Source organism: Hemiscyllium ocellatum, chromosome 21 (assembly GCF_020745735.1).
Source record: "Hemiscyllium ocellatum isolate sHemOce1 chromosome 21, sHemOce1.pat.X.cur, whole genome shotgun sequence".
NCBI lineage: Eukaryota > Metazoa > Chordata > Chondrichthyes > Orectolobiformes > Hemiscylliidae > Hemiscyllium > Hemiscyllium ocellatum.
In genome coordinates, this window is record NC_083421.1 from 63,899,603 (window position 1) to 63,917,332 (window position 17,730).

Here is a 17,730-nt window from a genome sequence, read left to right on the forward strand (position 1 = left end):
CAATAAATAACAGCATCAAACACACAGTGTATCACAGAACTCCCCACTGTGAGGGAACTGAAATTATACCACACTCTGTCACCTTTCACAATTAACATGTTGTTGGCTGCAGTTCTTCAGTAAATCACAACTTTCTCACAAGTTACATTCTCATGTGAAAAAAGTTCTGCCATTTACTGAAGAAAGAACTGAAGCCAACACGTTAATTCGAACAGAGAGACTTCACAAACAATCCAGGGTTTTTCAATATATAATTTCAGTTACATCACACTGTAAGCTTTTGTTATAAATTCTCTGCCTGATGATCTTATATCCACAACCACCCGATGGAGCGGCACTCTGAAAACTAGTGCTTCCAAACAAACAAACCTGTCGGACTATAACCTGGTGTTGTGTGATTTTTAACTTTGTACCAGGTCATTGTCAGTAACTAGGGGGACACTATATCCCTGTTATTAATAGACACTGTCCCTCTAGTTAGACACTGACCCTGTTAGTGATAGATCATGTCCCTCTAGTTACTGACACTGAACCTGTTAGTGATATGGACTGTCCCTCTAGTTACTGACAATGCCCTTGTCGTGATAGACACCGTCCCTCTAGTTACTGACACTGACCCTGTTAATTATACACCACTGTCCCTCTAGTTACTAACAATACCCTGTTAGTGATAGATCCTATCCCTCTAGTTACTGACACTGACCCTGTTAGTTATACACACTGTCCCTCTCGTTACTGACAATGTCCCTGTTAGTAATACACACTTATCCTTCTAGTTACTGACAATGCCCTGTTAATGATAGACACTGTCCCTCTAGTTATTAACAATGTTCCTGTTAGTGATAGACACTGACCGTGTTAGTGATACACACTGCTGAAAATGTGTTGCTGAATGACCTGAAGAAGGGCTCATGCCTGAAACGTTGATTCTCCTGCTCCTTGGATGCTGCCTGACCTGCTGCGCTTTTCCAGCAACACATTTTCAGCATCTGCAGTCCTCACTTTCTCCTAGTGATTCACACTGTCCTTCTACTTATTAACAATGTCCCTGTTAGCGGTACACGCTGTCCCTCTAGTTACTTGCAATGTCTCTGTTAATGATAGATCCTGTCCCTCTAGTTACTGTGACACTCACCCAGTTAGTGATAGACACTGTCCCACTAGTTACTGACAATGTCCCTGTTAGTGATAGACACTATCCCTCAAGTTACTGACACCGACCCTGTTAGTGATTTATCTCAATTAAACTCCATCTGGGGGCTTCTGATTCAAGTGGGAATATTCCCTCAGCTTGTGAGAAGGGATATTTGTCAAAATGACTCTACGTTTCCCTTAGGAATGTCAGTGGAATGGAATCCATGTGAATTTCCCGTGACAGACCACCTGTAAATGTCAAGCTGGAGTTGGGGGCAGCATTGAGTCAGACTGAGGAACATTTAACCAAAATCCAGATGGTTCTTTTATTCAATTATAGTCCTAGTCAATTCCATTATTTGAGTATGTTAGACAAAAGTTTAACTTAGTATCTCAATACATTTTAAAAATATAACTTATATTAAACTGGCTGAGTGAGGAATAATTCATCGAAAATCCATTGTATTCTTTTCATGGTGTTGCAATCTCATAAGGCATGTGACTTTGAGCATTTACTAGTCATCTGAGTTCACCAGAAAATTACTGAAGCCTGATGCGTAATCTCCTCCCAGAGGGACCAGGAAGAGGTGTCATATTTGAGGTTTTTAAGGTGATTAAAAGATCTGACAGGACCAATGGAGAGAAACTATTTCCTCTGTGGGGCATAATCTTGAACGAGGGGCAGCAGGTGACCATCTGAGATGGTCCTTTAAGGATGATATCAGAGAGCACATCCTCATGCAAAGGGGAGTGGAAATCTGGAACCCTGTCCCCATATTCCAGATCAATCAGATCTTTCAAAACTCAGACTGCTTCATGTTTGGTAGACACAGGTTCTATGGAACAGAAGCAGGTAAAATGGAGTTACAATGCAGGTTACCTTGGGTCTGACTGGGTGATAGAATTGTCCCAAGGGGCTGATTGGCTCTTCATATGTCTGTGCTCTAATACACGCCTTCTCCCCTTCCCAAGGTAGGGAATTGGATAGTGAGCAGGACCAGTTGGAGTCTCCCAGTTCCACTGCACCACCTGTGGACTGGAGCTACAAACAAAGATCAAAGGTCAGATCTGGGAGCCTCGTGTCAGAGCAGCTCCTGAGCAGCAGGACAGATCACATCATGGGATTCCTCAGCATCGCCACCACAGGGCATCTGAATACCAGGCACGGTTGTGGTCTTCATATTTCACAAAGGGTATACTTCCACCAGAGGTGGCACCACATTGACCCTGGAGATGAGGCTGAAACCACTGGGCTGATCTTTGCTGGGGTCGAGGAGAAGGAGAAGTGATCTCATGAGAACATGCAAGATACCAAAGGGGTTTGAGTCAAACAGGTAGCTTTCTCCTGGCTCGGTAATCCGGGATCGCAGTCTCATTAGAGGGAATCACTGAGATTCAAGGCAAAGAGAAACATTTTCACTGCAAAGGGGGTTGTGAATCTTTGGAATTGTCTCCTCCAGAGAGTTGTTGATGCTCCGTTCTTGAATATATTGAAGGTGGAGATAGAGAGATCTTTGGTGTCTCAGGGAATCAGGCGCAGAGGAGGGGCATTGGCTGAGGGGGCTTCATTTGCACTGATTCTATACAGAGAGGAAAGTGGGACTGACTGGCTGAATGACCAACTCTGTCTCCTATTACTTGTGTTCTGAAGACACTGTTAGCTGAAGGGGGTCTGATTGGGGTGAGGTGGAGTGAGCAGCCTTGGAGTAGCTCCAATATGCCATGGTGCTGCTTCCCCACCTCCCCCTGTGTATTCTCACACTGTTCCACACTGCATCGAGAATTCCCATTACACTTTCAACAAAACACTTGCAAATAATTGGATTTTTACAGAGAGACAAGGCAGGCAGGATTCATTCTGGTTACACTGATATTAACAGTGCATCTAAAGTACGTTTGTCACCCTTTCATCTTCACAGACACATGACACGAGGATATCAGAAACACTGAAGGCTCAGACATAACGTCTCCAATTCCATCAAGTGAAAGAGGACAGTTCAGAGCAGAGCCAGGGGGGGGCGCTGTTCGTCTCCAGACACACTGGCAAGGTTCCAAAGGCTACAGTCAGCCCCTGCCTGTGGGTCAGCTCTCATCATTATCTTTATCCTGGTGTGGCAGCTCAGAGATTCTGTCGATGGACTTTAGAAGATTGGACACCAAACGGAGAGTTTCTGTCCCAGAGAGCAGCTGTCTGAAATTGAAAAAGAATAAAGACAAAGTGATTACAGACGAGCTGGCAGTAAATCTGAGCTCACTGCTGAAAGGGCTCCTTCTCTATTTGAGTTGTGCTGATTCATCAACAGGTTCTCATCTTCTTCCACCTCAGCGGGACATGGGGTAAGGGTCATGTAAGTTCCTCCAGTCTGAACGCACTGCCGAGTGTGTGACCGAACTCAACGTTCGAAACCTCAGGACAGAGATGTGGCGTTTTCCTGCTGAGACGTGCCTGAGCAATGTGTATTTATTCACTCACAGAATGAGGGTATCACTGGCTGGGCCAGCATCTATCGCCCATCCCTAATGGCCCAGAGGGAGTTAAGAGTCAAATAGGGTGCTGTGGGTCTGGAGTCACATGGAGGTCAGACCAGGTCAGGATGACAGCTTCCTTCCCTGAGGGGCAGGTGGGTTTTGAAGACTCCACCATCAGCAGTGATGGGATTTGAAGCCAAGTCCTGTGAACATTACCCGGATCTCTGGATTAATCGTCTGGTGACAATATCACTGGGCCACCACCTTGCAGACAGAGTCGAGTACAAGGTGAGATTACACAGGGAGTGTGACACAGAAAACAGTGGGCGGCACGGTGGCACAGTGGTTAGCACTGCTGCCTCACAGTGCCTGAGACCCGGGTTCCATTCCCGACTCAGGCGACTGACTGTGTGGAGTTTGCACGTTCTCCCCGTGTCTGCGTGGGTTTCCTCCGGGTGCTCCAGTTTCCTCCCACAGTCTAAAGATGTGCGGGTCAGGTGAATTGGCCATGCTAAATTGCCTGTAGTGTTAGGTAAGGGGTAAATGTAGGGGTATGGGTGGGTTGTGCTTCGGCGGGTCGGTGTGGACTTGTTGGGCCGAAGGGCCTGTTTCCACACTGTAAGTAATCTAAAAAGAAGTTCACTCAGCCCGACCAGCCCATGTGAGGGTTTCTACTCCATTGCTGTACCCTCCCACCTTTCCTCTCAGTGAAATCTCTCTCTTCTCACCTTCAGCTTGCCTACTTTTGTCTTAAACACATCAGTAACATTCACGCCAAACCCCCCCTCCAGGGGAGGATAAAGCAGCTTCCTGAATTCCTCATGGGGATTCTCTGTGCCTAGCTGACATTGATGCCTCTGGTTATGCTCTTCCCTACATCAGGCAACATTTGAATCTTCGAGTGTTTCCAGCAGCAGGTCATTTGGACCATTGGGTCTGCTTGGGCCAAATAATGAGCCCCACAGTTTCCCCACGTTCGGTCTGTCCTCCTGCAGGTCCAGCTGCTGCTTCAGGCACCTTTTAAATGAGGCGAGGGGTTTGTGTCTCTCGAACCCTTGACCAGTTGAGTTCCGGACCCTAGCCATCCTCCAGGTGAAAGGACTTTTCTCATCTCCCCTTTGATCCTCCAACAATCTTTGTCTCCTAGTCACTGATCTCTCTGTCTTGGTCAACAAACCCTACATAATTCTGGAAGTCTGTTCCAGGTAGAAAGATCCCAGCCTTTCCAAACTTTCTTCATTCTGCAATTTTCCAATTCTGGCAACATCTCATCAATCTCCCGCCCTCCTCCCTCTGAAGATTCCATCCTTTCTGGAAGGAGGTGGCCAGAGCTGCACACAATACTAAAGCAGTGGCCCCAGTAATGAGTAATACTGTTCCAGTACTAACCTTGCTGCCCTTACATTCTACAATGAGACTCATAAAGAAACAGATTCCATTTGCCTTATCACCTTATCCTATTACAATCAGGACCTGTGGACATTCACTCCAATGTCCCTCACTTCCTCTACACCTCTCAGTACCTTCCCATTAATTGCTCTCCTTTGCCTTGCCTGAACTCCCCAAACGCACCATCCTGCAGTACTATGGAGTGGATTTTATTTGGCACTTTTCTGCCACCTGACCAGTGCAGTGATAACTTTGCCCTTATACAAGTTCCCATCTACCAACCCTGTGTCACACCAGCATTTTGCCCTGTGGCGAAATTGCACAATTACATTTGAAAATTACACATTATTTATACATTTTTTAAGAGACAGCACGGCCTTAATTACAAGAAAAGTCCAATCAACTGTAATATGGTGACATGACTGAAGCAGGCTAATCCAATGATATTTCCTGAGAAACAGATTGTTTTATGCACAAAGTCATCCCACGCTGCTCGTTCAAGGTTAGTTCAAACACCAAAATAGTGATGAAATTGTCTCGATTGTTCTCGAGGTTCCCCACTCAGCTGTCAGTTCTGACAAGAAAAGAGCTGCAGCTTGGCCATTTTTTCCTGAGACGTACGCTCTCACTTTTCTGACATCATCCTTGAACCTTCTCTGCACCTCTTCAGAAACTCAATCTCCTTTATTTCATAACATGGCAACCCGAACAGGACAAAGGTATGGAGACTGAGGGGTTTGGGAAGCAGCGTGGGATTGTGGGGGTGAAGGCCATAGAGTGGGATTCTGAATATGGGATATAGGGCGAGATTGTTAGGTATGGGATATAAGGTGGTTCCACATCCCCTTCCTGGTCTATACATTTGAGGGTTTAAAATCCGTTTGAAGATTTGTAGCTCGGGTATCCGTTGTTGTGGTTCTGCTCGCCGAGCTGGAAGTTTTTGCTGCAAACGTTTCGTTCCCTGGCTAGGGAACATCATCAGTGCTGTTGGAGCCTCGTGTGAAGCGCTGCTTTGATGTTTCTTCTATAAATACTATAGATATACCACTATAAATACCGGAAGAAACATCAAAGCAGCGCTTCACACGAGGCTCCAACAGCACTGATGATGTTCCCTAGCCAGGGAACGAAACGTTTGCAGCAAAAACTTCCAGCTCGGCGAGCAGAACCACAACAACATTTGAGGGTCAATACTGTATATCCCTTTCCTTCTTGCCTTCCAGCGTGTGAGGAACGAACGGTCATACTTTACTGAGCTCTCTGCCTCCTGCGCTGCCTTTGTGAGATAGTCTGATGCAAGCCGGGCGTTGCTTTTCGCAGAATTTAAAGCGAGGGAGTCTTCAGATCGAAGCTTCTCGTTCTCCGATTTCCACTGCTGCAGCTCAGCCTGTCAGAAACAACGGAACAGCGTTATCCACACCCCGGGGGTGGGGAAGAGAGAGTACGAGTAAAGGCAGAGAGATTGGTTGGGGGAGGGGGGGTGTGTGGAATAGAGAGGGGGACAGTGCAGGAGAGACGGTGTGAACAGAGAAAGGGCAGGATGCAGGGTAACAGCAGAGAATGGTGTGAGAGAGAGAGAGAGAGAGAGAGAGACTAACTCCTGCTAACTTGATCATGTGACTGTGCTGAAATCAGTGTGGATACCGTTTTCTAAAGCACAGGACATGCCCAAGCTGTGAGCAGTGATTATCAGACAGCTGCAAATACGGAGTGTGATATTTCTATTCTACAATCTCCATGACCGTACCTGTAAGAGACCCAACTCCTGCTGCAGCTTAGTCACCATGCTTTCCGCTTTCACTGCCCGTTTCTGAATTAAACACAGAGACAGATGTCATAACCTCAGGGGCAGAGTCAGCTACTTCCAAACAAACAGCAGTGCAGAGGGTCAGCGATGGGCAAGGTCCACTCCCCCAGAGGTGGGGAATAAACCTCAGGCAGACAGCGTCACTACACCCAAAACTGGCATCACAATCCTTTCAAAATGAGGAAGTGCTGAGGGAGGGCCGCACTGTCGGAGGGTCAGTCCTGAGGGAGTGGACACTGTCGGAGGGTCAGTGCTGAGGGGGTGCTGCACTGTCACAGGGTCAGTGCTGAGGGAGTGCCGCACTGTCGGAGGGTCAGTCCTGAGGGAGTGCCGCACTGTCGGAGGGTCAGTGCTGAGGAGGGCCACATTATGGGGGTCGGCGGGGGGGGGGTTTTAGTGCTGAGGGAGTGCCGCACTGTCACGGAGTCAGTGCTGATGGAGTGCCGCACTGTCGGAGGGTCAGTGCTGAGGGAGTGCCGCACTGTCGGAGGGTCAGTACTGAGGGAGTGCCGCACTGTTGGAGGGTCAGTACTGAGGGAGTGCCGCACTGTCGGAGGGTCAGTGCTGAGGGAGTGCCGTACTGTTGGAGGGTCAGTACTGAGGGAGTGCCGCACTGTCGGAGGGTCAGTGCTGAGGAGGGCTGCATTGTGGGGGTGGGGTTTAGTGCTGAGGGAGTGCCGCAGTGTCACGGAGTCAGTGCTGAGGGAGTGCCGCAGTGTCACGGAGTCAGTGCTGAGGGAGTGCCGCAGTGTCGGAGGGTCAGTGCTGAGGGGGTGCTGCACTGTCGGAGGGTCAGTGCTGAGGGGGTGCTGCACTGTCGGAGGGTCAGTGCTGAGGAGGGCCGCATTGTGGGGGTCGGGGGGGTGGGTCAGTGTTGGGGGAGGGCCGCACCGTCGGAGGGTCAGTGCTGAGATGGCAGCAGTTACTATTAGAAGAACAGCAAACTGAGATTTGCCTTTATTTTGGGGCAAAGTTATCCCTTGAACAATGTAATGTAAACAGCAGCTGACCAGGTTTTGGTGTCTTTGAGATTTGAGGCTGTTCTCCCGAGGGTAGCATTGTCCTCCCTGTGGAAATCCCCATCCCCTGGCTCCCTCCTTGTCCCTCACCGTCATCTGTTGGAGATTCTCTTCCACATGCTGAACCATCGATTCTAATGCTCGTGTCTCTTTTTCCTCATTGATTTTCCTTCTCTCCAACTCCTCCTGCAGCCTCTTGGTCCTGAGAAGGGGGTCAATGGGACACTCCGTGTTATTGATGCCATGCAGTTGCCACTTGCCCACTGCCCGTTGCAGCTACACTGCAGATGCCCCCACGCCATACACTCAGTGCCTCCTCCAAGGCAGTGAGGAGGCAGAGATTGGTTTTCCCCAGCACCACCTCCCGTGGCACCGTCACAACTGACACATAAAGGAGCCGATAGTGAAGCTGAGCTGTGCTCAGACTCCGTCAGGCAGCGAGTCATTGAGGGAAAATGGATGACAACACAGTCAGGACAGAATGATGAACATACATTGCAGGACATACTGCACCCAGCACATAGCTCAACTCTATCCATCATGTCAATGTCGTTGCATCACAACACGTTCACCCACAGCCTCAAAGCCTGCTCATTACCAGTTTTTGAGTTTCAGCTGAATGGAAGCCACAGCATCTTGTTTTAATCAGACAGAAGCACTCAATCTTGTTTCATATCGGCCACACTGTATTCAGAACACCACTGAGTCTGAGCTAGGGCTATGGATGACTGACCAGAGCAAGGTTAGCACAACAGAAGCCGGCTGACAGACTGTACGCAGAGAAAGGATGCGCGCATGGTATTCTTCCCAGAGGCATCAGACTCCAGTTAAACTGTCATGACTGGGCTTCGAAATCAGTGCAGGGCTGAGGGAGCGCCGCACCGTTGGAGGGTCAGTGCTGAGGGAGCGCCGCACCGTTGGAGGGTCAGTGCTGAGGGAGCGCCGCACCGTTGGAGGGTCAGTGCTGAGGGAGCGCCGCACTGTCGGAGGGTCAGTGCTGAGGGAGTGGGCACTGTCGGAGGGTCAGTGCTGAGGGAGTGCCACACTGTCGGAGGGTCAGTGCTGAGGGAGTGCCGCACTGTCGGAGGGTCAGTGCTGAGGGAGTGGGCACTGTCGGAGGGTCAGTGCTGAGGGAGTGCCACACTGTCGGAGGGTCAGTGCTGAGGGAGTGCCGCACTGTCGGAGGGTCAGTGCTGAGGGAGTGCCGCACTGTCGGAGGGTCAGTGCTGAGGGAGTGCTGCACTGTCGGAGGGTCAGTGCTGAGGGAGTGCCACACTGTCGGAGGGTCAGTGCCGAGGGAGTGGGCACTGTCAGAGGGTCAGTGCTGAGGGAGCACCGCCCTGTGGGAGGGTCAGTGCTGAGGGAGCACCGCACTGTCGGAGGGTCAGTGCTGAGGGAGCACCGCCCTGTGGGAGGGTCAGTGCTGAGGGACTGCCGCACTGTCGGAGGTTTAATTTTCAGGATGAGGTGTTAAACCAAGTCTCTATTTGCTCACTGTGGTTGTCACACAATGGGGAAGATCACACAATGGAGATTTTGGGGAAGTGCAGGTTGTTCTCTATTGGGTTGTGGTTAATATTTTGTCATAAATCAAAATCTAACAACAGACCACCTGTTGATTATCTCATTATTGTTTGTCAGATCTGACTGTGTCTAAATTTGACTTTCCCGTTTCCTGCTTTCTAACAACAACGACAATTCCAGTTATCGAACGGCCTGCACAGCATTCTGCCACCCAGTTGCTGTGAATTTAGTTTTAAACTGAAGTTGGCAGAAAAGTGACTATATTAAGAGTCCCGGCACCAATTCCCATGATTACCGCACCCACATCTGATCTCATCCAAACTCTGTCAGCGCAGCTCCTCCCACCTCTTCATGTGGCTCTTCACCAACTGCTTCGCTTCTTCATTTTGTTTTCGGAGCCGTGCGTTTTCTTCCTGTAGCTGCAAGATTGAGAGTTTATATCAAACAAACGCTGCCCTCGATACCTCTGCAGATACTCGTGGCTGTTCCCAGCACCAGACAGCACCACTCTGACACTGGCCTGGCTAGTTTTCCACCGAATGAACCCAGCCCCTCTCTAACTGCCCCTGTTCCTAACTCCATTCACCCTGTGCTCACTGACACTTTGATGGACAATGAGCCAATTTTAAAATTCTCTTCTTCTTTACAAATCCCTCCATGTGATCACTCCCATTTTCTGTCATCTCCTGCACCTATTGTCTATGGTCATCACCTTCAGCACCACAACTCTCCAAAACCTCTGCCCTCCTCCAATTCAGGCCCCATTATCCTCCCAGATTTGAATCGCTCCATCACCGGCAGCCTTATCTCCAGCTGCCTGGCTACTGGGCTGTAGAATTTCTTGCCTCAATCCCTCCACATCCCTACCCTCCACCTCCCTTCACTCCTGTAAGTCACTCGTCAACAAGAACAGCTTGCATTTAAATATTGCCTTTAACTGAATTAAACATCTCCAGGGTTGCACGTGATTGTTATCAAATAAAATTTGACACTAACTAAGGAAGGAGAGATTAGGAATGGTCAGGCAAAGGAGGAGATTTTAAGGAATCTACTTCTTTGACTATTGATTGTAATCTCTCACAATGTTACTAATGCCAGATTTTAAGAATAAATACATTAGGATCAGAATTAGGCCATTTGGCCCCTTGAGCCTGTTTCCCCATTTAATAAAACAATGGCTAATCTGACTGTGGCCTCAACTCCCCTTTGTCTGTCTGTTTCTCAATAACGGGTAAAAAATGAGGTCTGCAGATGCTGGAGATCACAGCTGAAAATGTGTTGCTGGTTAAAGCACAGCAGGTTAGGCAGCATCCAAGGAACAGGAAATTCGACGTTTCGGGCATAAGCCCTTCACCAGGAATGTTTCTCAATAACCCTCGACTCCCTCATCGATCAAAAACCTCTCTAACTCCGTGTGAACATATCTGATGACTCAGCCTCCACTGCTCACTGGGAATTCCCCACACCCATGATCCTCTGAGAGAAGAAAATCCCCCTTACCCCTGACCTAAACCTCATTTTCCAAACTCTGTCCCTGATTCCAGATTCTGCCAGAGGAAGCAGCCACTCTGCCAAAATCCCTCAATCTTCTTATTACATTATTCTCCAATGGCTATCGTGTACATTAGGAATTTTTGCCAATTCCTATGCTATACTGTTCTTGTTTAAAGATGATTTGGAGATGCCGGTGTTGGACTGGGGTGTACAAAGTTAAACCTCACACAACACCAGGTTATAGTCCAACAGGTTTAATTAGAAGCACTAGCTTTCGGAGTGACGCTCCTTCATCAGGTGATTGACAACCACCTGATGAAGGAGCGTCGCTCCGAAAGCTAGTGCTTCCAATTAAACCTGTTGGGCTATAACCTGGTGTTGTGTGATTTTTAACTTTGTTTAAAGAGATTGGATTTTAAACTAGTGGCATATGTGTGTTTGTCAATTTTTGTAGAGAGTTTAAAAATTAATAGCCCAGTCTTTCCAGAACCAGTTTTAAGTTTTTTTAAAAATTCATTCATAAGATGTGGTCATCATTGGCTACAAGCCAGTGTTTACTGCTCATCCCTAACTGCCCTCAAATTGAGCAGCTTCCGAAGCCATTTCCGAGGGCAGCTCAGAGGCAGCCACATTGGCTGTGGGTCTGAAATCACATATGGGCCAGGCAAGGATGGCAGTTTCCTTCCCTGTAGGACATTAGTGAAACAGATGAGTTTTTCCAACAATCGACAATGGATTCATGGTCATCATTAGATGATGAAACTCTGCCATGGCAGGATTTGAACCCAAGTCCTCAGCACACGACCTGGCTCTCTGGATTAATAGTCTAACAATAATACCACTCGCCACTGCCTCACCCATGAGTCTCTCCCTCCAGGTGTATTAACGGAATTTTGTTTCTACCGTGGAGGTTTCTGACAAGACAGGAAAAGGAATTTAAAATGTTAACATGTTATTTGGGTTTGAAGTAATCAAGGGTTGATCTTAGTTTGGAAAAACCCAGAGATCGGAAAGGTTTTGGGTGGTTTAAAGGAGAACCAGGATAGGGTTAGGGATCAAGGGGCGTGACAGAAAATAGGAATCTGCTCGACTCCCTTCCTGTCGCTGATCCCCCAGCCTGAGAGACTGCACTGGGCGTTAGTTACTGGGCCTTGGAAAGGGCCGGTCAGCTGCCTCTGCCTCCCCAATCACGCGGCCAGAAGCTCCCACGAGGTGTGATACCCAGCTGCAGGGGTCCTTCATCTTGGGAAATGTCCGACTGCAGCTGCTCAGCTGACACGGATACCTCAAAGCTGGGTGGGGGTGGGGGCGGGGGGGGGGGGGTGGGGGGGGGCAGGGGCAGGGGGGGGCGGGGAGTGGGGGGGCAGGGGCTGGGCCGCCCTGGAGCGGGGTAACATGGGCTCTCTCCAGCTGTGCAGCTACACCAGGAGACCACAAACACCTGCACAGAATCCAGCCTGGGATCACTGTCTCCCTCTCCACAGCTGCTACCTGAACATTGCCAGCATTTGCAGATTTTATTTCAGATTTCCAGCGCTACAGGATTTTAGTTTTGTTTCAACTTGCCTTCTCATTGGTCAGCAGCTGGCTTCGATACAGCACCTCCCCCACCAAATCAAAATGGTCTTTTGGGGGGTCAGCTTCGACATGAGGGGCCCCGGCTTGTGCTGCTGTGTCGTCCAAGACGTATGCCTTCTCTTCTTCTTCTTCCTCGTCCACGAGCCACTCGGATGGCGTGAACTGGACACTGTCCGGGTGTGGAAGCTCAACGGGAGTCAGGGTGAGTGGAGAGTAGGACCCAGCGCACAGCGAGTCAGAGAAGCTGAACTCGTGAGCAGCTTCGATAACCGCAGGCTGGTACATCTCACTCCAGTCACTGTCATCTTCCTCCAGCGAGGGGCTGCGGGCTGTCCCACCCGGGAGATAGTGCTCCAGCAAATTCAGGCTCAGTCCTTTAGAGGGAGAAGCAGCCTCCTCAAAGGGCACTCCGGAGGAGCCCTGCAGATGAGAAAATGTCATCAGCAGAACTCCCAGAAAAGGTTTCACAGTTAGCACAGTACGCCTGTTTGACAATCATGGAGTGTGTGAAAACAGGCCCTTCAGTCCAACTCCACACCGACCCTCCAAAGAGTAATCCACCCAGACCCATTCCCCTATCCTATATTTACCCCTAATGCACCTAACCTAAACATCCCTGAACACTACGGGCAATTTAGCATTTAGCAATTCACCTGACCAGTACATCTTTGGACTGTGGGAGGAAACCCATGCAGACACGGGGAGAATGTGCAAACTCCACACAGACAGTCACCTGAGGCTGGAAATGAACCTGGTTCCCTGCGCTGTGAGGCAGCAGTGCTAACCACTGAGCCATCCCAGAGATGAACAAAATTGGAGCATAACCAGCAGAGTGCAACATCCCAGACGTACAGGATCTTTCAACAATCTGGGTAATCCAAGGTGGAGGACAGAAAAAAACTGTGGCTGTAAGAGCTGCTCTTTTTTGAGGTATTATAGGTTCTGGAGGTGATTTCCGTGAATCCCAAGAGCAGCAATTACTGTTTCATAAGCTGTTGCATTGTTTTGGAACTTTGGGGGATAAAGATCGAAACAATGGCACAGAAATAAAAGGATGTAACTACATGGTCAGAGAAGGAAACCTACACTGCTGTCTGAGACAGCTGTCACTCTGTACATGGAAACCTGCACTGCTGTCTGAGACAGCTGTCACTCTGTACATGGAAACCTACACTGCTGTCTGAGACAGCTGTCACTCTGTACATGGAAACCTACACTGCTGTCTGAGACAGCTGTCACTCTGTACATGGAAACCTGCACTGCTGTCTGAGACAGCTGTCACTCTGTACATGGAAACCTGCACTGCTGTCTGAGACAGCTGTCACTCTGTACATGGAAACCTGCACTGCTGTCTGAGACAGCTGTCACTCTGTACATGGAAACCTGCACTGCTGTCTGAGACAGCTGTCACTCTGTACATGGAAACCTGCACTGCTGTCTGAGACAGCTGTCACTCTGTACATGGAAACCTGCACTGCTGTCTGAGACAGCTGTCACTCTGTACACTTACTGCCGGAGCTGAACATCAGAGTGCATCTAGGAACAATTAACAAACAGTGAAATCCACCCTGGAGGAATCCATGTGGGACAGCTCACAGCACAGGAACAGATAAGCGCATAGTTTTTAATGTGTAAATCTACATTCATGAGTAGAGTGGGTTCTTTCTTGATTAAATTTGAAAATATAAACCAGAAGTATGACGTTAGTCTGAAGTAGTGCATTTTTTAAGACCAACAAGATGGTGCTATTTTCTGGGTCTATAGATTGTGAAGGAGCAAACAAGTAGCGTGATGTGCCCTTCCTGTCGGATGTGGGAATTTAGGGAGAGTTTCCAAATTACTGATGATCAACAGAGTGTCTTTGGTTGTGAATCCTATCGGATCAGTTGGAGTGGCAGTTAGAGGCAATGAGCAATTTACAGAATCTAGAGGGGTGCGACGGATGGCAGTTATAGGAGGGGAGAACAGCTGCAGATACAGTCAGGTAGAGGGGTTAACTCCAGGAAAGGTAGGAGGGGGAGGCAATTAGTGCAGAAGTCTCCTGTGACTATTCCCATTTCAAACAGATATGCTGTTTCATAAAATGTAGGGGGTGATGGACTCTCAGGGGAATGTAGCATGAACAGCCAAGTTTCTGGTATTGAGACTGGCTCTAATGTATTGAGGGGTATGTCAGGTTCCAAGCGATCGATTGTCTAAGGGGACTTCCTAGTCAGAGGCACAGACAGACGTTTCTGTGGCCAGCAGCGAAAGATCAGAATGGTGTGTTGCTTCCCTGGTGTCAGGATCAAGGATGTCTCAGAGAGGGTGTAGAATGTTCTCAAAAGGGAGAGGGACCAGCAGGAGATCATTGTGCACATTGGAACTAACAACTTAGGAAGGGGAAAGGATGAGATTCTGAAGGCTGATGACAGAGAGTTAGGCAGGAGTTTAAAAAGGAGGTCCTCGAGAGTAGTAATATCTGGATTACTCCCAGTGCTATGAGCTAGTAAGGGCAGGAATAGGAGGATAGAGCAGATGAATACATGGCTGAGGAGCTGGTGTACGGGAGAAAGATTCACATTTTTGGATCGTTGGAATCTCTTCTGGGATAGAAGTGACCTGTACAAGAAGGACGGATTGCATCTAAATTGGAAGGGGACTAATATACTGGCAGGGAAATTTGCGAGAGCTGCTTGGGAGGATTTAACCTAGTAAGGAGGGGGGGAGCCAGGGAAGTAATGAGGAAAGAGATCAATCTGAGACTGGTACAGTAGGGAAAGGCTGTGGATCAAATAGTCAGGGCAGGCAGGGACAAAGCACAAAACAAGGTAGGACTGACAAATTAAACGCAAGGCAGATGAACTCTGGGCATGGTTAGGAACATGGGACTGGGACATCATAGAAACTACAGAAACTTGGCTCAAGGATGGGCAGGACTGGCAGTTAATGTTCCAGGATACAAATACTACAGGAGGGACAGAAAGGGAGGCAAGAGAGGAGGGGGAGAGGCATTTTTGATCAGGGATAGCATTACAGCTGTGTTGAGGGAGGATATTCCTGGAAATACATCCAGGGAAGTTATTGGGGTGGAAGTGAAAAATAAGAAAGGGATGATCATCTTATTGGCATTTATTAAAGGCAGTAGTCAGCAAGAAATTGAGAAACAAACTTGTAAGGAGATCTCAGTTATCTGTAAGAATATTTTAATTTTCCAAACATAAACTGGGACTGTCATAGTGTTAAGGGTTTAGATGGAGAGGAATTTGTTAAGTGTGTACAAGACAATTTTCTGATTCAGTATGTGGATGTACCTACTAGAGAAGATGCAAAACTTGACCTACTCTTGGGAAATAAGGCAAGGCAGGTGACTGAGGTATCAGTGGGGGAGCACTTTGGGGTCAGCAACCATAATTCTATTAGATTAAAATAATGATGAAAAAGGATAGACCAGATCTAAAAGTTGAAGTTTTAAATTGGAGAAAGGCCAATTTTGACAGAGAACTTTCAAAAGCTGATTAGGGACTGCTCGAAAATGGGAAGCCTTCAGAAACAAGATAACGAGAGTGTAGAGACAGTATATTCCTGTTTGGGTGCAAGGCAAGGCTGGGAGGTGTAGGGAATGCTGGATGATTAGAAAAATTGAGGGTTTGGTTAAGGAAAAGAAAGAAGCAGATGTCAGGGATAGACAGGATAGATCGAGTGAATCCTTAGAAGAGGCTGTGAGATGACAAGGAATCTCTTCAGTTAGAGGGTGGAATCTGTGGAAGTCATTACCACAGAGGGCTAGGAGGCCAAGTCATCGGGCAAAGGTATCCCCGCTTTTCAAAAGTTCACTTTATGCAACTTCACTTTTACAAAAGATCTACATTAGCACCTGTTTTCGCTAACTGAAAAATCTGAGCAGGATTTTCGCTTTTACGAAGAAATGCAAAATGTTTCCCATATAATTTAATCCTTCCTCACTTTACGCCACGCGGACTGACGAAAGGCTTCAAAGGAAAGCTCTGCTTTTGAATAGCGGGAAATATCTGCATCATTAGGTTTGTTGATTGGTAAGGGGAAATCAAGGGGAGAAGGCAGGAGAATGGGAAGGCGAAACATATCAGACATGATCAAACGGTGAGAGAAAAAAACCTGCTGGTATCCAAAGTCGAAAACAGGAGGCTGGAGGAACACAATGAGCCAGGCAGCATCAGGAGGCGAAGAGGTCAATGCTTCGGGTATAACCTCCTGATGCTGCCCAGCATACTGTTTCCCTACAGCCTGTCTACAATCAAATGGTGAAGCAGACTAATTGGTCGAGTTCTACTCTGATATCTTATGATTTGCATGGTCTTACGTATAATCCTTATCCTGAGACTAGTGTAATTTGAACTCTTTCCCTGATGATGGAGAAAGCAGCCTCTTTATCACACTGGGTGAAAGGTGCTTTATAAATGCATATTGTTGCTGTAGGTGTGTGAATGTGTGTGTGTGTGTGTGGGCGTCTGGTCTGTCACCTCCTTCCTCTTTGCTGTGGATTGACTTTTGATCTTGACAAACTCCTTGAAGGAAAAGGGGTTTGTTTCATCAGCGACTTCTTCCTTTGCACCTGAATACAACAGAGAGCAGGGAAATAAATCAGAGTGAAAACAGGGGCAATAATTGTTGGGAATGAACTGATCCCGGTCAGGGTGGTGTGGGACAGTTACAGGGTGGATGTGCACACAGATCCGCCACCCTCCCCCATCCTCTCCTTCCACCCCTCCCCCATCCCCCCTCCCCTCCTTCCACCCCTCCCCCATCCCCATCCCCCCTCCCCTCCCCCATCCCCATCCCCCCTCCTTCCACCCCTCCCCATCCCCCCACCCTCCCCTCCCCCATCCCCATCCCCCCTCCTTCCACCCCTCCCCATCCCCCCACCCTCCCCTCCCCCATCCCCATCCCCCCACCCTCCCCTCCCCCATCCCCATCCCCCCTCCTTCCACCCCTCCCCCATCCCCCCTCCCACCCCTCCCCTCCTTCCACCCCTCCCCCATCCCCCCTCCCACCCCTCCCCTCCTTCCACCCCTCCCCCATCCCCCCTCCCACCCCTCCCCTCCTTCCACCCCTCCCCCATCCCCCCTCCCACCCCTCCCCTCCTTCCACCCCTCCCCCATCCCCCCTCCTCTCCTCCCACCCCCCCTCCTCTCCTCCCACCCCTCCCCTCCTTCCACCCCTCCCCCATCCCCCCTCCCCCACTTTCCCCCCCCCCCCCGCTGTTGCTGCCCTCCTTTGGTGTTGCTCTCACTCCGGAAGTTCATGTTCCCTCTGGTGGCGGGGGATGGTGTGTGACCCGGAACCGGATTCCAGCCG

General features: G+C 48.9%; 1 protein-coding gene across 1 annotated transcript; it reads right to left on the reverse strand.

Moving 5' to 3' along the window:
* Positions 1-1,435: 1,435 nt before the first annotated feature.
* Positions 1,436-17,702, reverse strand: entr1 (endosome associated trafficking regulator 1). Its single transcript, XM_060841631.1, has 8 exons — positions 17,666-17,702; positions 16,896-16,987; positions 12,403-12,834; positions 9,688-9,761; positions 7,909-8,020; positions 6,740-6,802; positions 6,240-6,379; positions 1,436-3,325 (listed from the first exon to the last, which is right to left on the reverse strand). The coding sequence occupies exons 1-8, from the start codon at positions 17,676-17,678 to the stop codon at positions 3,217-3,219; spliced, it is 1,035 nt and encodes a 344-aa protein (XP_060697614.1). The 5' UTR covers positions 17,679-17,702; the 3' UTR covers positions 1,436-3,216.
* Positions 17,703-17,730: the final 28 nt, after the last annotated feature.